General features: G+C 37.6%; 1 protein-coding gene across 23 annotated transcripts in view; it reads left to right on the top strand.

Moving 5' to 3' along the window:
• Positions 1-20,498, top strand: part of CEP112 (centrosomal protein 112) — a 535,678-nt gene that overhangs the window by 222,006 nt on the left and 293,174 nt on the right. For all 23 annotated transcript variants that reach the window (XM_077972556.1, XM_077972553.1, XM_077972559.1 and 20 more), the window contains one exon: positions 17,760-17,867. In XM_077972556.1, coding sequence (XP_077828682.1) covers positions 17,760-17,867 — 108 coding nt within the window. The remainder of the gene's footprint in view (positions 1-17,759; positions 17,868-20,498) is intronic.

Here is a 20,498-nt window from a genome sequence, read left to right as displayed (position 1 = left end):
TAAAGTTGAACAAAACCAGCCACAAAGATCACAAACAGGTTTTATTATATGAATCCATTTATATTAGAAACAGAACCAAACAAAATTAGTGAATGCAAGTTATTCTTGGATGGAGAGGTAGTGACTTCTGAGATACAATTTATTGACCTGAGTGCTAGTTACATGGAGGGATTCAATTTGAGAAAATTCATCCATGTTCCCTTTTCTTTAGCTTTATTATATTTCAATAAAATGATTTTTAGAATGTTAATACTTGTCCGAAAGGAATTTACTATTTTAATCTGTAAGAAAGTATTTTGGCCAGGCATGGTGACTCATATTTATAATCCCAGAACTTTTGAGGTGAGATGATCACTTGAGCCCAGGAGTCAGTCTGGAAAACAGAGGGAGACCCCTTATCTTGACAAAAAATTTGAAAAGTATCTTGGTAAGATGGCATGCACCTGTGGTCCCAGTTACTCATGAGGCTGAGGTAAGATGATCACTTGAGCCCAGCAATTTCAGGTTATAGTGAGCCATGTTCACGCCACTGCACTCTAGCCCGAGCAACACAGCAAGACCCTTTCTCAAAAAAAAAAAAAAAAAGTTTTAATTTCTTTAACTGTGTTTCCAAAACGTTAGTGATATTCTGCCACAATTATAATGTTCATGAAAATAACTGTAATAATAACCCATTTAACTTTATTCCTTTTCTTGTATTAATAAAGAAATATGATTCTAAGGATATATGAAAGCTGATTATTTGAAAGTAGTGAAATAATGAAATCAGGGGCAGTGCTTTGAGCAGGGAAGAATAGTTAATCATTAATGGAGTTTTAAAAAATGTAATTTGATTTGATTTTAATTCTGGGATACCTGTGTAGGACATGCAGGTGTGACATAGGTAAACATGTGCCATGGTGGTTTGCTGCACCTGTCAACCCATCACTTAGGTATTAAGCCCCACATGCATTAGCTATTTATCCTGATGCTGTCCCCTCCCTGTGTCCATGTGTTCTCTTTGTTCAGCTCCCATTTACAAGTGAGAACATGCAGTGTTTGGTTTTCTGTTCCTGTGTTAGTTTGCTGAGGATAATGGCTTCCAGCTCCATCCGTGTCCTGCAAAGGACGTGATCTCATTGCTTTTTATGGCTGCATAGAACTTCACAATGCAACGACAAGTCTCAATAGTAAGTAGACCAAGCAGAGTAAAGAATTTCAGAGCTTGAAGACTATCTTGCTGAAATAAGACAGGCAGAAAAGATTATAGGAAAAAGAATGAAAATAAATGAACAACACCTCCGAGAATTATGGGATTATGCAGAAAGACCAAACCTGTGTCTGACTGGTGTACCTGAAAGAGACGGGGAGAATGGAATCAAGTTGGAAAACGTACTTCAGGATATCATCCAGGAGAACTTACCCAACATAACAAGAGAGGCCAACCTTCAAATTCAGGAACTTCAGAGAACCCCAGTAAGATACTCCATGAGAAGATCAACCCCAAGACACATAATCATCAGATTCTCCAAGGTAGACATTAAGGGAAAAACATGTTAAGGGCAGCCAGAGAGAAAGGCCAGGTCACCTACAAAGGGAAGCCCATCAGACTAACAGTAGACCTCTCAGCAGAAACCCTACAAGCCAGAAGAGATTGGAGGCTAATATTCAACATTCTTAAAGAAAAGAATTTCCAACCTAGAATTTCTTATCTGGCAACTAAGCTTCATAAGTGAAGGAGAAATAAAATCCTTTTCAGACAAACAAATAGATATATTAGGCTTGTTATTTTGTTTAGGTAAACTTTCATGATGTTAGTAATGTAGTTAAGTGTCTAGAAATATTTCTACATTTCCTATCTCTCCTATTTCATACCTTTCTTCACCCACACTAACATACATATGAGACATGTTGTCTTTCTTATATCAATTAATGATTGTCTTTCACAAATGGACTACAGATATCATCAATTAACATGGTCATTGATTTTCCTTGTTGAGAACATTAGTTCTAATTGGTTCTTTAGCCAGGCACAGAAATAAATGTTTATCTTTCTGCCATTTATATCTATCTGCCAGCCTGCCTATCTAGTCATATCTATGTATCTAGCTAGCTACATATGAAAATATTTGAAGGATTATTTCTTACACCTTAAATATGTATTAAATACAACAAAATATATTTTGAATTGTGTACTTATATACAATTGCATAATTGCATAATATGAATTGTATATGTCAAATTACTTAGAATATAATAACAGTAGTACTTTGCTGGAGAAAGAGCAGTGACTTATTATGACTGTATCTGATGGAGACTGCCAGATGCTCATCCAATATACATTTCTACTTTCTTAGTAATAGAACCTTGATTGTATTTAGGGCAACATGAGACAGTTTTAAAACTATATCTTACCTTGTAGATGGAGCTGGACATTTAATGTAGTTTAAGTGAGTTGAGATGCAAATAGGATAATTAATTTGCTATCGGCAGGAACTTGCAGGAAAGCCCCCTAAAAGGGGATTCAACTCACCTGATACTTTCTCTTTGCCCTTCAGTCTTTACCCTTCACCGTTTACCTTTCCTTTTCCAGATGTGCAAAGCTACAGAAACCATTTTGCAACCACTAGGAGAAGGTTGAATTGTGGTGACCTTTACCCTGACATCTTTGAGCTGCTGATGTAGCAGACTACTTCTGAACTTTTTGTTACATAAGGGAAAAAAAATAAGCACCTATACTATTTAAACCAGCAGTACCCAACCTTTTTGGCACTAGGTACCAGTTTTGTGGAAGACAGCTTTTCCACGGACCAGAAGGATGGTTTCCGGATGAAACTGTTCCACCTCAGATCATCAGGCATTAGATTTTCATAAGGAGAGCACAACCGAGATCCCTCGCATGCGCAGTTCACAATAGGGTTCGGGCTCCTGTGAGCGTCTAATGCCACCACTGATCTGACAGGAGGCGGAGCTTAGGCAGTAGCGCTCTCTTACCCCACCATTCACCTCCTGCTGTATGCAGGGTTCCTCACAGGCCAAGGACCAGTACCAATCCATGGCCCCAGGGGTTGGGGACCCGTGGTTAAAGCTATGGATATGTGGGCTTTCTCTTACATATACCAAAAAGTAATGCTTGAGGCACCGTATCAGGAAAATCTAATACACTTCAAGCCGGGTGTGCTGGCTCACACCTGTCTGTAATCCCAGCTACTCAGACGACTTGAGGCAGGAGAATCACTTTAACTGGGAGGCAGAGGTTGCAGTGAGTTAAGATCATGCCACTGCACTCCAACTGTATCGCTTGGCCACAGAGCGAGACACTGTCTCAAAAAAAAAAAACAAAAAAACGAAAAAACTAACACACTTTATTCTCTTTGAACACTAAACAGCCACAAAAATGCACTCAAGCCCTTTTCTGTACCTTTTTTGGTGTAGATTTTTTGGCATATGTGTTACATAATAAAGGAGTTTCCTTTATTTATTTCTTTTACTTGAAGTTGAATGGAATATGGAATGATGCATGATGAAGCAGAATGTTGTGTATCTATGGTAACTGAGAACGCTGTGTTTTCCTACAAACTTTTATAAGACGATTTTTAATTTTTGTTAAATTGTGAAAGAGAATGGAATGGGGTCTAGCATTTTCGGTCAGTATCATCTAAAATAACGTGTATTTTATTTTGTTATAATATCAGTTGTTATTTACTTTGAATTTTTAAAAATGTTTTGGTGCAAAAGCCTTTTAATGTGTTTTAAATTATTTAGATAGAAGATAATCTATTTTTACCAACTTTGAGTACATAAAATTCTTGTATTTTAAGTATTTAATTGTTTAACATTTTAAATATTGTAACATTTATTATTTATTTTTAATATTTCAACTTGCCCGAAGTAAAAGAAACAAAAGCCAATTTTATATGTAGATTTGTCTTAAAAATACTGAGTATATCAAGCCTACCATCCTTGATTTACCTTATTTTTAGTTCCTGTATTACTTTTGCTTACCATTTCATTCATCCTTAAGAGATTTTGTGACCCCAAATAATTTTAATTTTAATTTTTTATATTTTTAATTGACAAATCATAATTGTATATATTTATGAGATACAATGTGGTATTTTGACATACATATCAAAATACACACACACACACACACACGCACGCACGCACAATGTAGATGCTTAAAACAAGCTAATTAACATAGCCATAACCTCACTTACTTGTTTTTTGTGGTGAACATTTGAAATATACTCTCTTACCAATTTTGAAATATACATTATTAACTATAGTCACTATGCTCTGCAGTTGATCACTAGAAACTATTCTTCTTGTTTAAATGAAACTTTGTATCCTTTGAACAATATCTCCCCAATTCTCTTTTCCCACTCTTGCCCAGCCTCTCCTAACTATCATTGTACTCTGTACTTCTGAGTTTGACTTTTTTAGATTCTACCTGTAAGTGAAAGCATGCCATTTTGTCTTTCTGTGCCTGGCTTATTTAGCTTAATACAACTTAATACAATGTCCTCCAGGTTTATCCATGTTGTCACAAATGACAGAATTTCCTTATTTTTCAAGGCTGAATAGTATTCCAAAGTATATACATAACACATTTTCTTTATCCTTTTATCCTTCAATGGATACATAGGTTGATTCCATATCTTGTCTATTGTGAATAATGCTGTAATAAACTTGGGAGTGTATATATCTTTTTGAAATTCTGATTTCAATTCCTTTGATTTATGCTGAGTAGTGGGACTGCTGGATCAAAAAATGGTAGTTCTATTTTTAGTTTTTTGAGGAAATTCCATACATTTTCTATAGTGGTTATACTAATTTACATCTCCACCAGCAGTGTACAAGGGTTCCCTTTTCTCCACATCCTCAGCAGCACTTGTTAACTTTCATCTTTTTGATAAAAACCATTCTAACAGTTGTGAAGTGATATCTCATTGTAGTTTGAACTGGCATTTCCCTAATTAGTGATGTTGAGCATTTTTTTCCATCAACTTGTTGACCATTTTTATGTCTTATTTTGAGAAATATCTGGTTAGGTCCTTTGCCTGTTTTTTAATCAATTTATTTTTCTTGCTATTGAGTTATTTGTGTTCTTTATATATTTTGGATATCGATCCCTTATCACATGTATGGTTTGCAGATATTTTCTTTCATTCTGTAGATTGTTTCTTTACTTTGTTGATTGTTTAGTTTGCTGTGCAGAAACATTTTAGTTTGATGTAATCCTGTTTGTCTGTGTTTGTCTTGGTTGCCTGTGCTTTTATTGTCATATCCAAGAAATCTTTGCTAAGACTGATGTCAGGAAGCTTTCCCCCTGTATTTTCTAGTAGTTTTATAGCTTCAACTTTTATATTTAAGTCTTTTATCCATTTTGAGTATATTATTTTTTATGGTATATGATAAAAACCCAATTTCATTTTTTTCTGTATATGAATAGCCACTTTTCTCAATACCATTTAATGAAGAGACCATCCTTTCTCCTATTGTGTAATTTTGGCACCTTTATTGAAATCAATTGTCAGGATGAGTTTATTTCTGAACTCTATCCTGTTCCTCTGGCTAATGTATCAGCTTTTGTGCCAATATCATGCTGTTTTGATTAATACAGTTTTTTGGTATATTTTGATGTCAGGTAGTGTGATGCCTCCAGCTTTGTTGTTGTTGTTATTTATTGCTCAAGATTGCTTTGGCTCTTTGGAGTCTTCTGTGGTTCCATACAGATTTTCGGATTGGTTTTTCTATTTCTGTGAGAAATGACATTGGCATTTTGATAGGAATTGCTTGAATCTGTAGATTGTTTTGGGTAGTATGGGCATTTTAACACTATTAATTCTTCCAATCCGAGAACACAGGATATCTTTCTATTCATGTTTTCTTTAATTTCTTTCATCAGTGTTTTATAGCTTTCAGTGTATGCATCTTTTGCCTCCTTGGATAAATGAATACTAATTATTTTATTTTTATTGCTATTATAAATGAGATTCTTAAAAAATTCTTTTTTGGGCTGGATGTGGTAGCTCACACTTGTAATCAGGTGAATCACCTGAGGTCAGGAGTTCGAGACCAGCCTGACTGACATGGTGAAACTCCATCTCTACAAAAAATACAAAAATTAGCTGGGCTTCGTGGCAAGCACCTGTAATCCCAGCTACTCAGGAGGCTGAGGCAGGAGAAATGCTTGAACCTGGGAAGCGGAGGTTGCAGTGAGCCGAGATCTTGCCATTGCACTCCAGCCTGGGCAACAGAGTGAGACTCTGTCTCAAAAAAAAAAAAAAACACAACTTTTTTTGAATAGTTTGTTACTACTGTATAGAGACACAGATGATTTTTGAATGTTGATTTTATTCAACTCTACTGAATTCATCTATCAATTCAGTTTTTTGTGTGTGTAGAATCCTTAGGGTTTTCTGTATATAGGTTATGTCATCAGCTTACAGAGACAATTCTACTTCTTCCTTTCCTACTAGGATGCCTTTTTTCCCCATTATCTTGCCAAATTACTCTGGCTAGGACTTCCAGTACTATGTTGAAAATAAGTGTTGAGAGTGGACATCCTTGTCTAATTTCAAATCTTAGAAGAAAAGCTTTCAGCTTTTCACCATTGAGTAGGATTTTACCTGTGGGCTTGTCATACATGGTGTTTATTATGTTATGGTACATTTTTTTTTCTATACTTAATTTGTTAAGAGTTTTTATTATGAAATGATGTTGAATTTTGGCAAATGATTTTTCTGCATCTATTGAGATAATCATATGGTTTTTGTTCTTCATTTTATTAATGTGTTGTATCACATTTATTGATTTGCATGTGTTGAAACACCCTTGCATCCCAGGAATAAATTCATCTCGATCATGGTTAGCGGATCATTTTAATGTGCCATTGAATCAGGGTTTTTTTTTTTTTTTGCTAGTATTTTATTGAGGATGTTTGCATTTATGTTCATTAGGGATATTGGCCTTTAATGTTCTTTCCTTGTGTCCTTGTGTTTTTTGTTATCAGGGTAACATTGGCCTTATGATATGAGTTTGAAAGTGTTCCCTCTACTTCAGTTTTTTGGGGAGAGTTTGAGCAGAATTGGTATTAGTTCTTCTTATGTTTGGTATAATTCAGCAGTGAAGCCATCATGTCCAGAGCTTCTCTTTGTTGAGAATTGTCTTGTTAATGATTCAGTCTCCTTAGTCATTGCTGGTCTGTTCAGATTTTCTATTTCTTCAAGACTCAGTCGTGGTAGGTTCTATATGTGTAGGAATTCATCCATTTCCTCAGCTATACAATTTGTTGGTATATAGTGGTTCATAATTCTCCCTTGTTTTTGTGTTTCTATATTATCGGTTTTAAAGTCTGCCCTTTCATTTATGATATTATTTATTTGAGTCTTCTCTTTTTTTCTTAGTCTAGCTAATGTTTTATAAATTTTATCTTTTTGAAAAACCAACTCATAGTTTCATTGATCTTTTTTTATTGTTTTTCTAGTCTCTCTTTCATTTTTTTCTGCTCTGATCCTTATGACTTCCTTCCTTCTCCTAACTTTAGGCTTAGTTCATTTTTTCTTTTTTTAGTTCTGAAGTATAACATTAGGTTGTTGATTTGAGGTTTGCCTTTGTTTTTTTTTTTTTTTTTTTTTTTTAAATTGATACAGGTTTTTTTTGGCCATTAACTTCCCTCATAGAACTCCTTTTGCTATATCCCGTAAGTTTTGGTATCCTGTGTCCCGTTTTTGTTTGTCTCAAGTTTATCTTTTGATTTTTTTTGACTTATTGGTTGTTCAGGAGTATTTTGTTTATTTTCACATATTTGTGAATTTTCCAAGGCTTCTCTTTTTTTTTTTTTTTTTGAGATGGAGTCTCGCTCTGTTGCCCAGGCTGGAGTGCAGTGGTGCGATCTCGGCTCACTGCAAGGTCCGCCTCCTGGGTTCAGGCCATTCTCCTGCTTCAGTCTCCTAAGTGACTGGGACTGCAGGTGCCCACCACCACACCTGGATAATTTTTTGTATTTTTAGTAGAGACGGGTTTTCACCATGTTAGCCAGGATGGTCTCGATCTCCCGACCTCGTGATCTGCCCGTCTTGATCTCCCGACCTCGTGATCTGCCTGCCTCAGCCTCCCAAAGTGCTGGGATTACAGGCATGAGCCACCGCGTCTGGCCCTTGTTATTGATTTTTAATTTCATACCATTGTGATTGAAAAAACACTTTATATTATTTAAATCTTCTTAAATTTGTTAAGACTTGTTTTGTAGCCTAACATATTATCTGTTCTGCAGAATGTTTAATGTGTACGTGAGATGTAAGTGTATTCTGTTGCTGTTGGATGGAATGCTGAGCATATGTCTTTCAGGTACCTTTGCTCTGAAGTGTAGTTTAACTCTGTTTCCTTATTGACGTTCTATGTGGATGATCTGTCTACTGCTGAGAGTGTAGTATTGAAGTTCTCTCCTGTTACTGTATTACAGTCATCTCTTCCTTCATATCTATGAATATTTGTTTTATATATTTAGGTGCCATTATATTGGGTGCATATATATTTAGAATTGTTATATCCTCTTGATGAGTAGAGCGCTTTATCAGTATATTATGACCTTCTGTTTCTCATTTTACAGTTTTGACTTAAATTCTATGATATGGTTTGGCTCTGTGTCCCCACCCAAATATCACCTCAAATTGTAATCCCCATAATCCCCACAAATGAAGGGTGGGACCAGGTGGAGGTAACTGGATCATAGGGGTGGTTTCCCCCATGCAGTTCTCTTGATAGTGGGTGAATCTCATGAGATCTGATGGTTTATAAGCGTCTGGCATTTCCTTTGCTTGCACTCACTCTGTCCTGTTGCCCTGTGAAGGAGGTGCCTTGCTTCCCCTTTGCCGTCTACCATGATTGTAAATTTCCTGAGGCCTCTCAAACCATGCTGAACTGTGAGTCAATTAAATGTCTTTCCTTTATTAACTGCCCAGTCTCAGGTATTTCTTGATAGCAGTGTGAGAACGGACTACTATACTCTATTTTATCCAATTTAAATATATCTACCCTTGCTATCTTTTCATTTCTATTTGCACAAAATATCTTTTCTATTCCTTCACTTTTAGTCTATTTGTGTCCATAAACATGACATGAGTCTCTTGTAGGAAACATATAGTTGAGTTTTGTTTTTTTTACCCAGTTACTTTAAGTCTTTTGATTGGAGAATTTAGTTCATTTATATTCAAAGTCATTATTAATAGGTAAGAACTCAGTACTTTCATTTTGTGATTTATTTTCTGGTTGTTTTGTAGATTCTTTTTTTTTTTTCTTCCTCACTTGCTATCTTTCTTTGCAGTTTGATAATTTTCTGTAGGGATATGCTTTGAATCCTTTCTTTTTATGTTTTGTGTAACTACTATAGATTTTTAGTTTGTGGTTACCATGAGACTACATAAAACATCTTCTGCTTACAACATGCTACTTCAAGATGATAAAATAACTTTACTGCATATAAAAACTGTACACTTTTATTCTCCCTTAATTTTATGTTTTTGAGTTCACAATTTACAGCTTTTTATAATTTGTATCCTTTAACAATTATTTTTTTGAGACAGAGTCTTGGTCTGTCACCCAGGCCATAGTGCAGTGGTGTAATCTCAGCTCACTGCAACCTCCGCTTCCCAGGTTCAAGCAGTTCTCATGCCTCAGCCTCCCGAGTAGCTGGGACTACAGGCACGCGCAACTGTGCCCAGATAATTTTTGTATTTTTAGTAGAGACAGTGTCTTACTATGTTTTCCAGGGTGGTCTTGAACTCCTGAGCTCAAGTGATCTGGCCACCTTAGCGTCCCAAAGTGCTGGGATTACAGACATGAGCCACCACACCTGGCCTCCCTTAACAATTTATTGTAGTTACAGTTGCTTTTTAAAGTTTTGTTTTTTAACCATCATACTAGAGATAAAATTGCTTTACACACCGTATTTATAGCACTAAAGTATTCTGAATATAACTATGTATTATTTATACCATTGAGTTTTTTACTTTCATATGTTTTTGTTATTAACATATGAAAGTAACTGTTTCTTAGCTTAAATAACTCCTTTTTGTAATTCCTGTAAGACGAGGCTCATGGTGATGACCTCCCTTATTTTGCGGGGAAGATGGAGGTGAGGGAAGATTTTACTTCTCTCTTATTTCTGAAGGATAACTTTGCCAGGTAAAGTATTCTTGATTGGGAGCTTTTTTCCTTCAGTACTTTGAATATGTATCTTCCCACTGTCTCCTGGCATGCAGGGTTTCTGCTGAGAAATCTACTGATAGCCATGTTGTAACTCGCTTGTATGTGATACGTATCTTACCTCTTTTGGTTTTCAGAATTCTTTGTTTTTGATTTTGATAATTGATTATGATGTGTCTTGGTGAACTCTCTTTGGGTTGAATTCGATTGTAACCTCTGAATTTTCTGTATCTTGATATTGGCATCTTTCTCCAGATTTGGGAAGCTTTCAGGCATTATTTTCTTAAATATGCTTTTTTGAGGGGCATTTTCTCTCTCTTCTCCTTTGGATCTCCTATTATATAAAAGTTAGGTCTCTTGATGGTGTCCCATAATTTTCATAAGCCTTCTTTATTCTTTTTACTTTTTGATCCTGTGACTCGATAATTTTAAATGTCCTGTCTTTGAACTCACTCATTGTTTCTTCTATTTGTTTGAGCCTGATGTTCAAGCTTTTAATAAAATTTTTCAGTTTAGTTATTGTATTCTTTATCTCTAGGATTTCTGTTTTTAAAAGTAGTGTCCGTTCCTTTGTCAAACTAATTGTTTTGTCTGTATATTGGTTTTCAAGTTTTACTTTTCTATCCATATTTTCTTATAATTCTGTTGATATGGTTTAGATCTGTGTCCCAAACCAAGTTTCATTTCAAATTGTAATTCCCAGTGGAGTTGGGGCCTGGTGGGAGGTGATTGAATTATGGGGGTGGGTTCTCATGAATGATTTAGCATCATCCCCTTGGTGCTGTTCTTGTGATAGTGAGGGTGTTCTCACTATCACTATCTAGTGGTTGTTAAAAGTGTGTAGCACCTTCACCCTCACTCTCTCTCTCTTGCTCCTGCTCTAGCCATGTGATGCACCTGTTCCCCCTTTGCCTTCTGCCATGATTATAAGTTTCCTGAGGCCTCTCTAGAAACTGAGCAGATGGTAGCATCATGCTTCCTGTACAGCCTATTGAACTGTGAGCCAATTTAACCTCTTTTTCTTTATAAATTATCCACTCTCAGGGCTTTATAGCAATGCAAGAACAAACTAATACATCCGTGATCTTCTTAGAAGGATTATTCTGAATTGTCAGTCATTTTGTAGACCTTCATATTTTTAGGGATCATTGTTGGAGGTTTCTCTCTTAGTTTCTTTTTGTGGTGTTTATTTCCTTGATTTTTTTGTAATTGTTGTGTCCTTACCTTGGTGTCTGTGCGTTTGATGAATTGGCTTCCTCTTTTGGCCTTTGCAGATGTCCTTTGGTGGGGATGGACACTTTCAATATTTAGTCTAGCTTAAGATTCTGGATGGACCAGCTGATAGTGACCATGAGCAAGCAGATTTTGCTATTGGGTTCTTTAATTACAACGGGCTGCTGCCTGTTCTATGAAGTCAGGTGTTGCTTCTGGTTGTGCTTCATAGTCCAGTGAGACCATTGGCTAGGCTGCACAATCAAGCACAGCTGCTGGCTGGGCTCTGTGATAATCTCTGATTAGGCAGGGTTGCAGTCTGGGTTCCCTGGCATGGTAGTACTCATGTTTGAAATCTGTAGTTGGATGGGGCTGAAGGTTGGACTCCAATGCTGGCAAGGTCTCTGGGGTTGCTGCTCAGCCAGCCACTCAGATGGGCAAAGCCAGATGCTGTGCCCACAGTTATGTGTAGTTTTGGGCTTGCCTCGCTCCAATGCTGGACAGGGGAAATCACTGCTATGATTGGATTGGACTACATGCTCTGCTCTGCAGATAATGCAGGGATCTGGGCTTGCCTCTCAGCCTGGGGAAGTATGCCAAGCTCCGAGGCTGGGTGGCAGATCTGGCTAGGGACTTGAGCTTGGCAGATCTCTCAACCGTGCTTCCTGCTCAGTGATGCTATTTGTTGGTCTCTCTGATTGGGTGCCTCCACTGGCCGGAATGCAGAGGTTGCTGTGAGCTCCATTTTCTCTTCTTTGTTTCTAGCTGATCTCAGATGTTCTAGCCCTGCTAATACTCCCAATGTTCCTTTTAAGGCAAGGCAGAAGTGGGCCTCCTGCCAGGCATCTTGGAATCCTGGGAAAGCTGGATATTCACCTCCAGATCTCTTTCTCACTGTAGAAACCATGGGCTTAGGGGAATCCTCTCTGTGTGGCACTATGGTGGTTTGTGGGAGGGACGATACAGTCAATGTGAAACCATTTCTATTATTTTTGTAATGTGACTTTCGTCAGTTCTGTGATCCAAGAGCATGTCTCAGACTCACTCCCAAGTTCTGGAATATTCACAAAGGTTTTCTTGTCTGTGAATGGTTGCCAGTTGGATTTCTATGAGATAGACTGGAGCTGGGGAACTTTTATTCCACCATCTTGCTGATGTCCCTCCTCCTCATCCTTAAGAATTTAATACATCTTTACTTCGCATACCATGACAGCTATTTAGTAAATATGCAAAAGAAAGTCTTGTCATAGTTCTTATATTTGTGGGTTCATTATCTGGATTACTAAACAAAGCTTACACATTTGAAACATTTCCATTTTATAGAGAAATGCACAATGTGCTAGGAGAATAAAGATGTTAAGTCCTAGAGCATATAGAGAAGGAAGGCATTTATTCAGTTAGTGGGATTGAAGAACACCTTAGAGAGGAAGAGAAACTTGAGTCAACCTTGAAAAGACTGACTGGATGAAAAAAACAAATGAAAGGACCTACGGATAGTATGATGGACAAAAGGCCCTAGAATCCAGAACAGCCATGGCTTGCTTGGAAAATGTCAAGGGTATTGGAGTCTGGATTGCTGAGGACAGATTAAGGAGCCTCCCACTTGAGGTTCAATATGAAAAGCATTGAAGGAGAGAGAGCCTTGAAACTAAAGTCTTAGAAACAAAAAACCAAAGTGTGCTTGACTGTGCTTCCTTTAATCATTCCTTACATTTATTCTTGACCACAATACTAATTACCTATGAATCAGTAATCCTAGAACTCTAATTGAATTTTACGCTGGTGACTTAATGTTTTCAGGATTGCAGTCCTTGGAATTTACAAAGAAATAGTTGGGTGCTAAATATCATGCCATAATCTAGAGGGTATTCAAACTTCAGTGTAAGAACCGTAAGCTGGAATGTGCTATTAGACACAGTAGTGGGTGGTAATACGCATTTTGTTCTCATGCAGTGAAACTGGTTGCCTTTCACTGAACATCTTTGTTCCTAGAACCTTAAAGTCTAATCATGTCTGAATAAATGCATTGAAATGTTTTTTTCAAATATATTGTGGAAAACTGTGAAAGAAGCATTTTTCATAGTTCATTTCCTCCAATATTCATGTCTTAACTAATCTTAGTGCTTACCAAAAGGTAACCTGAAAGAAGGCATTGTGTACAAGTTGAACAAAGTAGAAGTAGTTCCACATACCAGTGAAGCAGAATAATAAGTAATATAAAGTAGCCAGTGGTAGAATGGTTGCTGCGTTAACTGGTAGTTGCCTCAGACAAAAAATATTGTCTTAAGTTATACCCAAATGTGCAGGGGTTTAAAGACAAATAAAATACGGCATTGCTTTGAATAAAAGACATCATTTTCATGTTGTTGACATGAAATGTCATGAGAGCTTTTTCATGACTGTAAGAACATCTCTTTCTCATTGCATGTAAACAAGCATCTGATCATAACATGGACAAAGTGATAGAAAAAGTTAGATCCAACATGCTTTTATTTACTTTGTGTGTGTTTTAAAGAATTTGGAACTAAATGTTGAAAATTGTAAATTCAGCAAGTCTTGAACCAAGTTGGGTGCACTGTGCAATCTTTGTTTTCATTTGATTAGTATTTATCGATTCCCTATATGTGCCAGGCACTGTGATAAATGGTTGATACTATTTCACTGATGACAGTGGACATGGGGTGATGTTACACTGGGGGAGAGAGACATTACAAACAGCCCTAATGAAGATGTAGATTATATAGTGAATCTGAAGGTGATATATCCTGTGGAACAAAAGGGTAGCAAAGCAGGGAAAGGGGAACTAGGTGGACTTAGGGGCTGCGGAATTGCAATGTTCAATTTAAAATTGAGTGGTCTGGGAGGTCTCGATACAAAGGTGATGCTAAACAAAGCCTCAATACTTTGAGAAAGTGCTGTATGACTATCAGGCAGAACCTCCTGCCCCCAAGGTGAGAGCACTTCTGACACATTATAGGCCTGGGCAGCAGGTAGGTGGACTGTGGTGGTGGTGGTGGGATAGAGCAGTAAAGATGAGCTGTGAGAGGTCACTGGGATTGGATTAAGTGAGGCCTCTTGGGTGTGGTGGAATCTTTGACTTTTCCTTTTTCCATTTTCTTTTTTAATAACAGCTTTGTTGAGATAAAATTCACATACCAACAATTCACTCGTATGTGTACAATTCAGTGGTTTTTAAAATTGTATTCAGGATGTTATGTAACCATCATCACAGTCAATTTTAGAAAATGTTCATCTTCCCCAAAAGAAACACCATATCCTTTAGCAGTTACCCTCTCAGATCGCCTTCTCACCCTAGGCAACCACTAATCTGTTTTCTGTTTCTATGCATTTGCCTATTCTGAAAATTTAATATAAATGGAATCCTACAGTATGTGGTCTGTTGTGACACTTAGCTTAATGCTGTCAAGGCTCATCCATATTAAAACATGTGTGAGTTTTTTTTTTTCTCTATTTTTAATTAATTTTTGTTTTGAGACAGGATCTTATTCTTTTTCCCAGGCTGGAATGCAGTGGGGCAGTCATGGCTCACTGCAGCTACAACCTCTGGGGCTTAAGCAATCCTGCTGCCTTAGCCTCTCGAATAGCTGAGGCTATAGGCATGTGCCACCACGCTCGGCTGATTTTCTTCTTTTTTGTAGAGACACAGTCTCACTATGTTGCCTACCCTGGTCTCGGACTCCTGGGCTCAAGCGATCCTCCTGCCTCAGCCTCCCAAAGTACATGTATTAATCCTTCTTTCCTTTTTATGTTTGAATAATATTCTTTTTTATTGTATTTTATTATTATTATACTTTAAGTTCTAGGGTACATGTGCGTAACGGGCAGGTTTGTTACATATGTATACTTGTGCCATGTTGGCGTGCTGCACCCATCAACTCATCAGCACCCATCAACTCGTCATTTACATCAGGTATAACTCCCAGTGCAATCCCTCCCCCCTCCCCCCTCCCCATGATAGGCCCCGGTGTATGATGTTCCCCTTCCTGAGTCCAAGTGATCTCATTGTTCAGTTCCCCCCTATGAGTGAGAACATGCGGTGTTTGGTTTTCTGTTCTTGCGATAGTTTGCTGAGAATGATGGTTTCCAGCTGCATCCATGTCCCTACAAAGGACACAAACTCATCCTTTTTTATGGCTGCATAGTATTCCATGGTGTATATGTGCCACATTTTCTTAATCCAGTCTGTCACTGATGGACATTTGGGTTGATTCCAAGTCTTTGCTATTGTGAATAGTGCCGCAATAAACATACGTCTGCATGTGTCTTTATAGCAGCATGATTTATAATCCTTTGGGTATATACCCAGTAATGGGATGGCTGGGTCATATGGTACTTCTAGTTCTAGATCCTTGAGGAATCGCCATACTGTTTTCCATAATGGTTGAACTAGTTTACAATCCCACCAACAGTGTAAAAGTGTTCCTATTTCTCCACATCCTCTCTAGCACCTGTTGTTTCCTGACTTTTTAATGATTGCCATTCTAACTGGTGTGAGATGGTATCTCATTGTGGTTTTGATTTGCATTTCTCTGATGGCCAATGATGATGAGCATTTTATCATGTGTCTGTTGGCTGTATGAATGTCTTCTTTTGAGAACTGTCTGTTCATATCCTTTGCCCACTTTTTGATGGGGTTGTTTGTTTTTTTCTTGTAAATTTGTTTGAGTTCTTTGTAGGTTCTGGATATTAGCCCTTTGTCAGATGAGTAGATTGCAAAATTTTCTCCCATTCTGTAGGTTGCCTGTTCACTCTGATGGTAATTTCTTTTGCTGTGCAGAAGCTCTTTAGTTTAATTAGATCCCATTTGTCAATTTTGGCTTTTGTTGCCATTGCTTTTGGTGTTTTAGTCATGAAGTCCTTGCCCATGCCTATGTCCTGAATGGTATTACCTGGGTTTTCTTCTAGGGTTTTTATGGTTTTAGGTCTAACATTTAAGTCTCTAATCCATCTTGAATTAATCGTGAAAATGGCCATACTGCCCAAGGTAATTTATAGATTCAATGCCATCCCCATCAAGCTACCAATGAGTTTCTTCACAGAATTGGAAAAAACTGCTTTAAAGTTCGTATGGAACCAAAAAAGAGCCCGCATTGCCAAGACAATCCTAAGTCAAAAGAACAAAGCTGGAGGCATCACGCTACCTGACTTCAAACTATACTACAAGGCTACAGTCTCCAAAACAGCATGGTACTGGTACCAAAACAGAGATATAGACCAATGGAACAGAACAGAGTCCTCAGAAATAATACCACACATCTACAGCCATCTGATCTTTGACAAACCTGAGAAAAACAAGAAATGGGGAAAGGATTCCCTATTTAATAAATGGTGCTGGGAAAATTGGCTAGCCATAAGTAGAAAGCTGAAACTGGATCCTTTCCTTACTCCTTATACGAAAATTAATTCAAGATGGATTAGAGACTTAAATGTTAGATCTAATACAATAATATTCTACTCTAAGAATATACCACATTTTGTTTATTCATTTATCAACTGATGGATATTTGGGTGGTTTCCTCTTTTTGGATGTTATGAATAAGGCTACTATAAACATTTGTAGACAAAGTTTTGTGTGGATGTATGTTCTCATTTCTTACCTTGGAGTGAAACTACTGGGACACATGGTAACTCTATTTAACGTTTCGAGGAATTGTCAGACAAACTGTCTTCCAGCGTGTCTATACCATTTTATATTCCCAGCAGCAGTGTTGAAGGTTCTGACTTCCTACATCTTCACCAATACTTGTTACTATTTGTCTTTTTTTATTATTGCTATTCTTTGGGGCATGAAGTGATATGTCATTCTTGTTTTAATTTGTAGTTGCTTAAAGACAGTGATGTTGAGCATCTTTTCATATGCTTTTTGGCCTTTTGTATATCTTTTTGGAGAAATGTCTATTCAGGCTCTTTGCCCATTTTAAAATTGAGTTTAATTATCCATTTATCATTGGGCTATAAGAGTTATTTATATATTCAAGATATAAGTCTCCTATCAGAGATATGATTTGGAAATATTTTATCTCATTCAGCACATACCAAGGGCTTGATTAAATTTTGTCAAATAAATATTAGAACATCCTAAATTATATTTTCACTACATTATTGTTGTAATTTTAGAATTTAGCCAATTATATACCAATTTTAATTTCCCTCCTTAAATAATTAAAATGTGTTAAGATAAATTGATAAATATCTCATTATTTTAATACCTTTAAATTCATCATTATTATTGGTGAGGTGTTTAAAATCTGTCATTTAAACAAATGGACAAATTACAAAAACATGGAACACATTTTTTGTTTAAAAAATTAATATTTGATTTTTAAATTTTATAGATGGAAAAAGTGGAGGCAGATCTAACTAGATCCAAATCTCTTCGTGAGAAACAATCAAAGGAGTTTTTATGGCAACTGGAGGACATCAGACAGCGGTATGAACAACAGGTTGGTCTTTCATTTTGATGCTGCCATTAAATTTTTAAAATACATATATACTTTCTCTTTTAAAAATTGCTATCACAAAATATCTGCATAATGAAAATATTACTAAGAGCTGTTATTACCAACATATCTAAAATAATGTTTGTTTCAATAAAATCTGTAAACAGAATTTTAACACTCCACTGAAGTTTATTCTGACAGTTTGTTTTATCTGAATGTTTGAAACATCAATTGTAATTGATGAGACTGGGTAATTTCTAAGAAAAGAGCTTTGATTGGCTCACAGTTGTGCAGGTTGTACAGAAAGCATAGTGGCCTCTGTTTCTGGAGAGGCCTCAGGAAGCTCCCAATCAAGGCAGAAGGAAGCGGAAGCAGGCACCTTACATGGCAAAAGCAGGAGCCAGCGAGTGAACCAGCGAGACAGAGAGAGAGAAGCGAGGAGGTGCCGTACACTTTTAAATGACCAGATCACTCGTGAACTCAGAGTGAGAGCTCACTTATCACCAAGGGGATGGCCCAAGCCATTCATGAGGGATCCGCTCCCATGATTCAAACATCTCCCACCCCATGATCCACCACCTCCAACACTGGGGATTACATTTCAACATGAGATCTGGGTGGGAACGAGTATCCTAACAATGTCAGTAATTCTTCTGTCCTGTCAGAGCACTAGTTAAACCTCCATTATGAGAAATAGGGTTGAGTACTTACTATGTGCCAGGTGCTGTCCCTGGTATGAGGGAGAACAGCAACAGAGAGCATGCCTCCTCTCTCATGGAGTTTGCTTTTTGGTGACTAATCAGTCTACAAATTAAAAAGTGAAATAATTTTGAAGAGTGAGTTTTTTTATTATTATTATTATTATTATTATTGAGATGGAGTCTCATTCTCTCACCCAGGCTGGAGTGCAGTGGCGCCATCTTGGCTCACTGCAACTGCCACCTCCTGGGTTCAAGCGATTCTCCTGCCTCAGCCTCCCGAGTAGCTGGGATTACAGGCACACGCCACCACGCCCGGCTAATTTTTGTAATTTTAGTAGAGACGGGGTTTCACCATGTTGGCCAGGCTGGTCTTGAACTCCTGATTTCAGGTGATCTGCCCACCTCGGCCTCCCAAAATGCTGGGATTACAGGTGTGAGCCACCACACCCGGCCTGAAGAGTGACTTATGTAGAAGAAAAAATGGTACCTTTATAGCCTTTGCCAGATGGAGGGTGGGAAGGGGATTACCAGCCTTGAATAACTGATCAGGGAAACCCTGATATTTGTACTGAGTTCTAAAAACTAGGAAGGAGCCAGCCATGAGCTCTGGAGAAATAGTATTCCAGTCTGAGGGAACAGCACGTTCAAAGATCCTGAGAAGAGAGCAAGCTGGAAGTGTTCAAGGAAGATAACTGATGATGAAGACCAGATTAGCCAGAGTATGAGGAGAAAAGTTCCTGCTGTGGGAGATGAAGGGGAAGAGGGAGGTTAGGACCAGGATGTGTAAGGAGTTGAGATTTTGTCCTCAGTGGTCTGCCTCTTACTTAGTAATACAAAGTTTTATTTTCTTCTTTTAAAAATATATTTCTGCTTATTCCCAAAATACTTAAAATTACTATTAATTTTTAGCTTGGTTTTCCTTTGGTAAACATGATTCTAAACCTCAGTGGCTTAGAACAAAAAAGGCTTATTTCATACTTATGTCATGTGTCCTTTGAGGACTGACTGCAGCTCTGACCCATGTCATGTCATCTTGAGTCCAGTTTTTAGAATGAACTATCTGGAACATTGCTATGGGAAATGGAAAAGGAAATATTTTGAGCATCTGCTGGCTTCTAACATTGACCCAGAAGTAAGTTTACTCACATTTTATTGGCCAAAGCAAACATGGCCGCCCTGGTGTAATCCTCCGCCTGGAAGGAGCATCACAGAGAAGACCATCAAATGGGGTTAGCATAAAACAGTTTACCATGCTGACTAGAATTGCAAACTTAGAAAATGTAAAAACGTAGAACATGCTGGAACTGGGTTTTAAAGGTACATTCTTTATCAAGCAGCACAGGTGTTATGACACAGGACCAATAAAAAAGGAAATGTAGTCTTGGCAGACAAAATATTCATCATTGAACAATATGTACATAGACACAATAATTAGATGACATTTATTGTTTTCAACTTTAAAAACTAGCTTAGGGTTACAGAACAGGGCATAGATGTTACCAACTGTATTAGTCTGTTCCCACACGGCTAATAAAGACATACCCGAGACTGGGTAATTTATAAAGGAAAGAGGTTTAATGGACTCACAGTTCCACATGGCTGAGGAGGCCTCACAATCATGGCAGAAGGCAAAGGAGAAGCAAAGTCACCTTTTATGTGGTGGCAGGCAAGACAGCTTGTGCAGGGGAGCTCCCATTTATAAAACCATCAGATCTTGTGAGACTTACTAACACAAGAACAGTATGGGGGAAACTGCCCCCATGATTTAATTATCTCCACCTGGTCCGGCCCTTCACACGTGGGGATTATTACAATTCAAGGTGAGATTTGGGTGGGGCACATCCAAACCATATCACCAGCCTTGCTATTGTAACAGTAAAGGTTAAGATGGTCTAGGTATGGAAGTGGAAGAAAGGGATGGAGGGCCTGGGAG

This window comes from Macaca mulatta, chromosome 16 (genome assembly GCF_049350105.2).
Source record: "Macaca mulatta isolate MMU2019108-1 chromosome 16, T2T-MMU8v2.0, whole genome shotgun sequence".
NCBI classification, from domain to species: domain Eukaryota; kingdom Metazoa; phylum Chordata; class Mammalia; order Primates; family Cercopithecidae; genus Macaca; species Macaca mulatta.
Note: the sequence above shows the minus strand (reverse complement) of the source record. Positions and strands in the feature narration are given on the sequence as shown.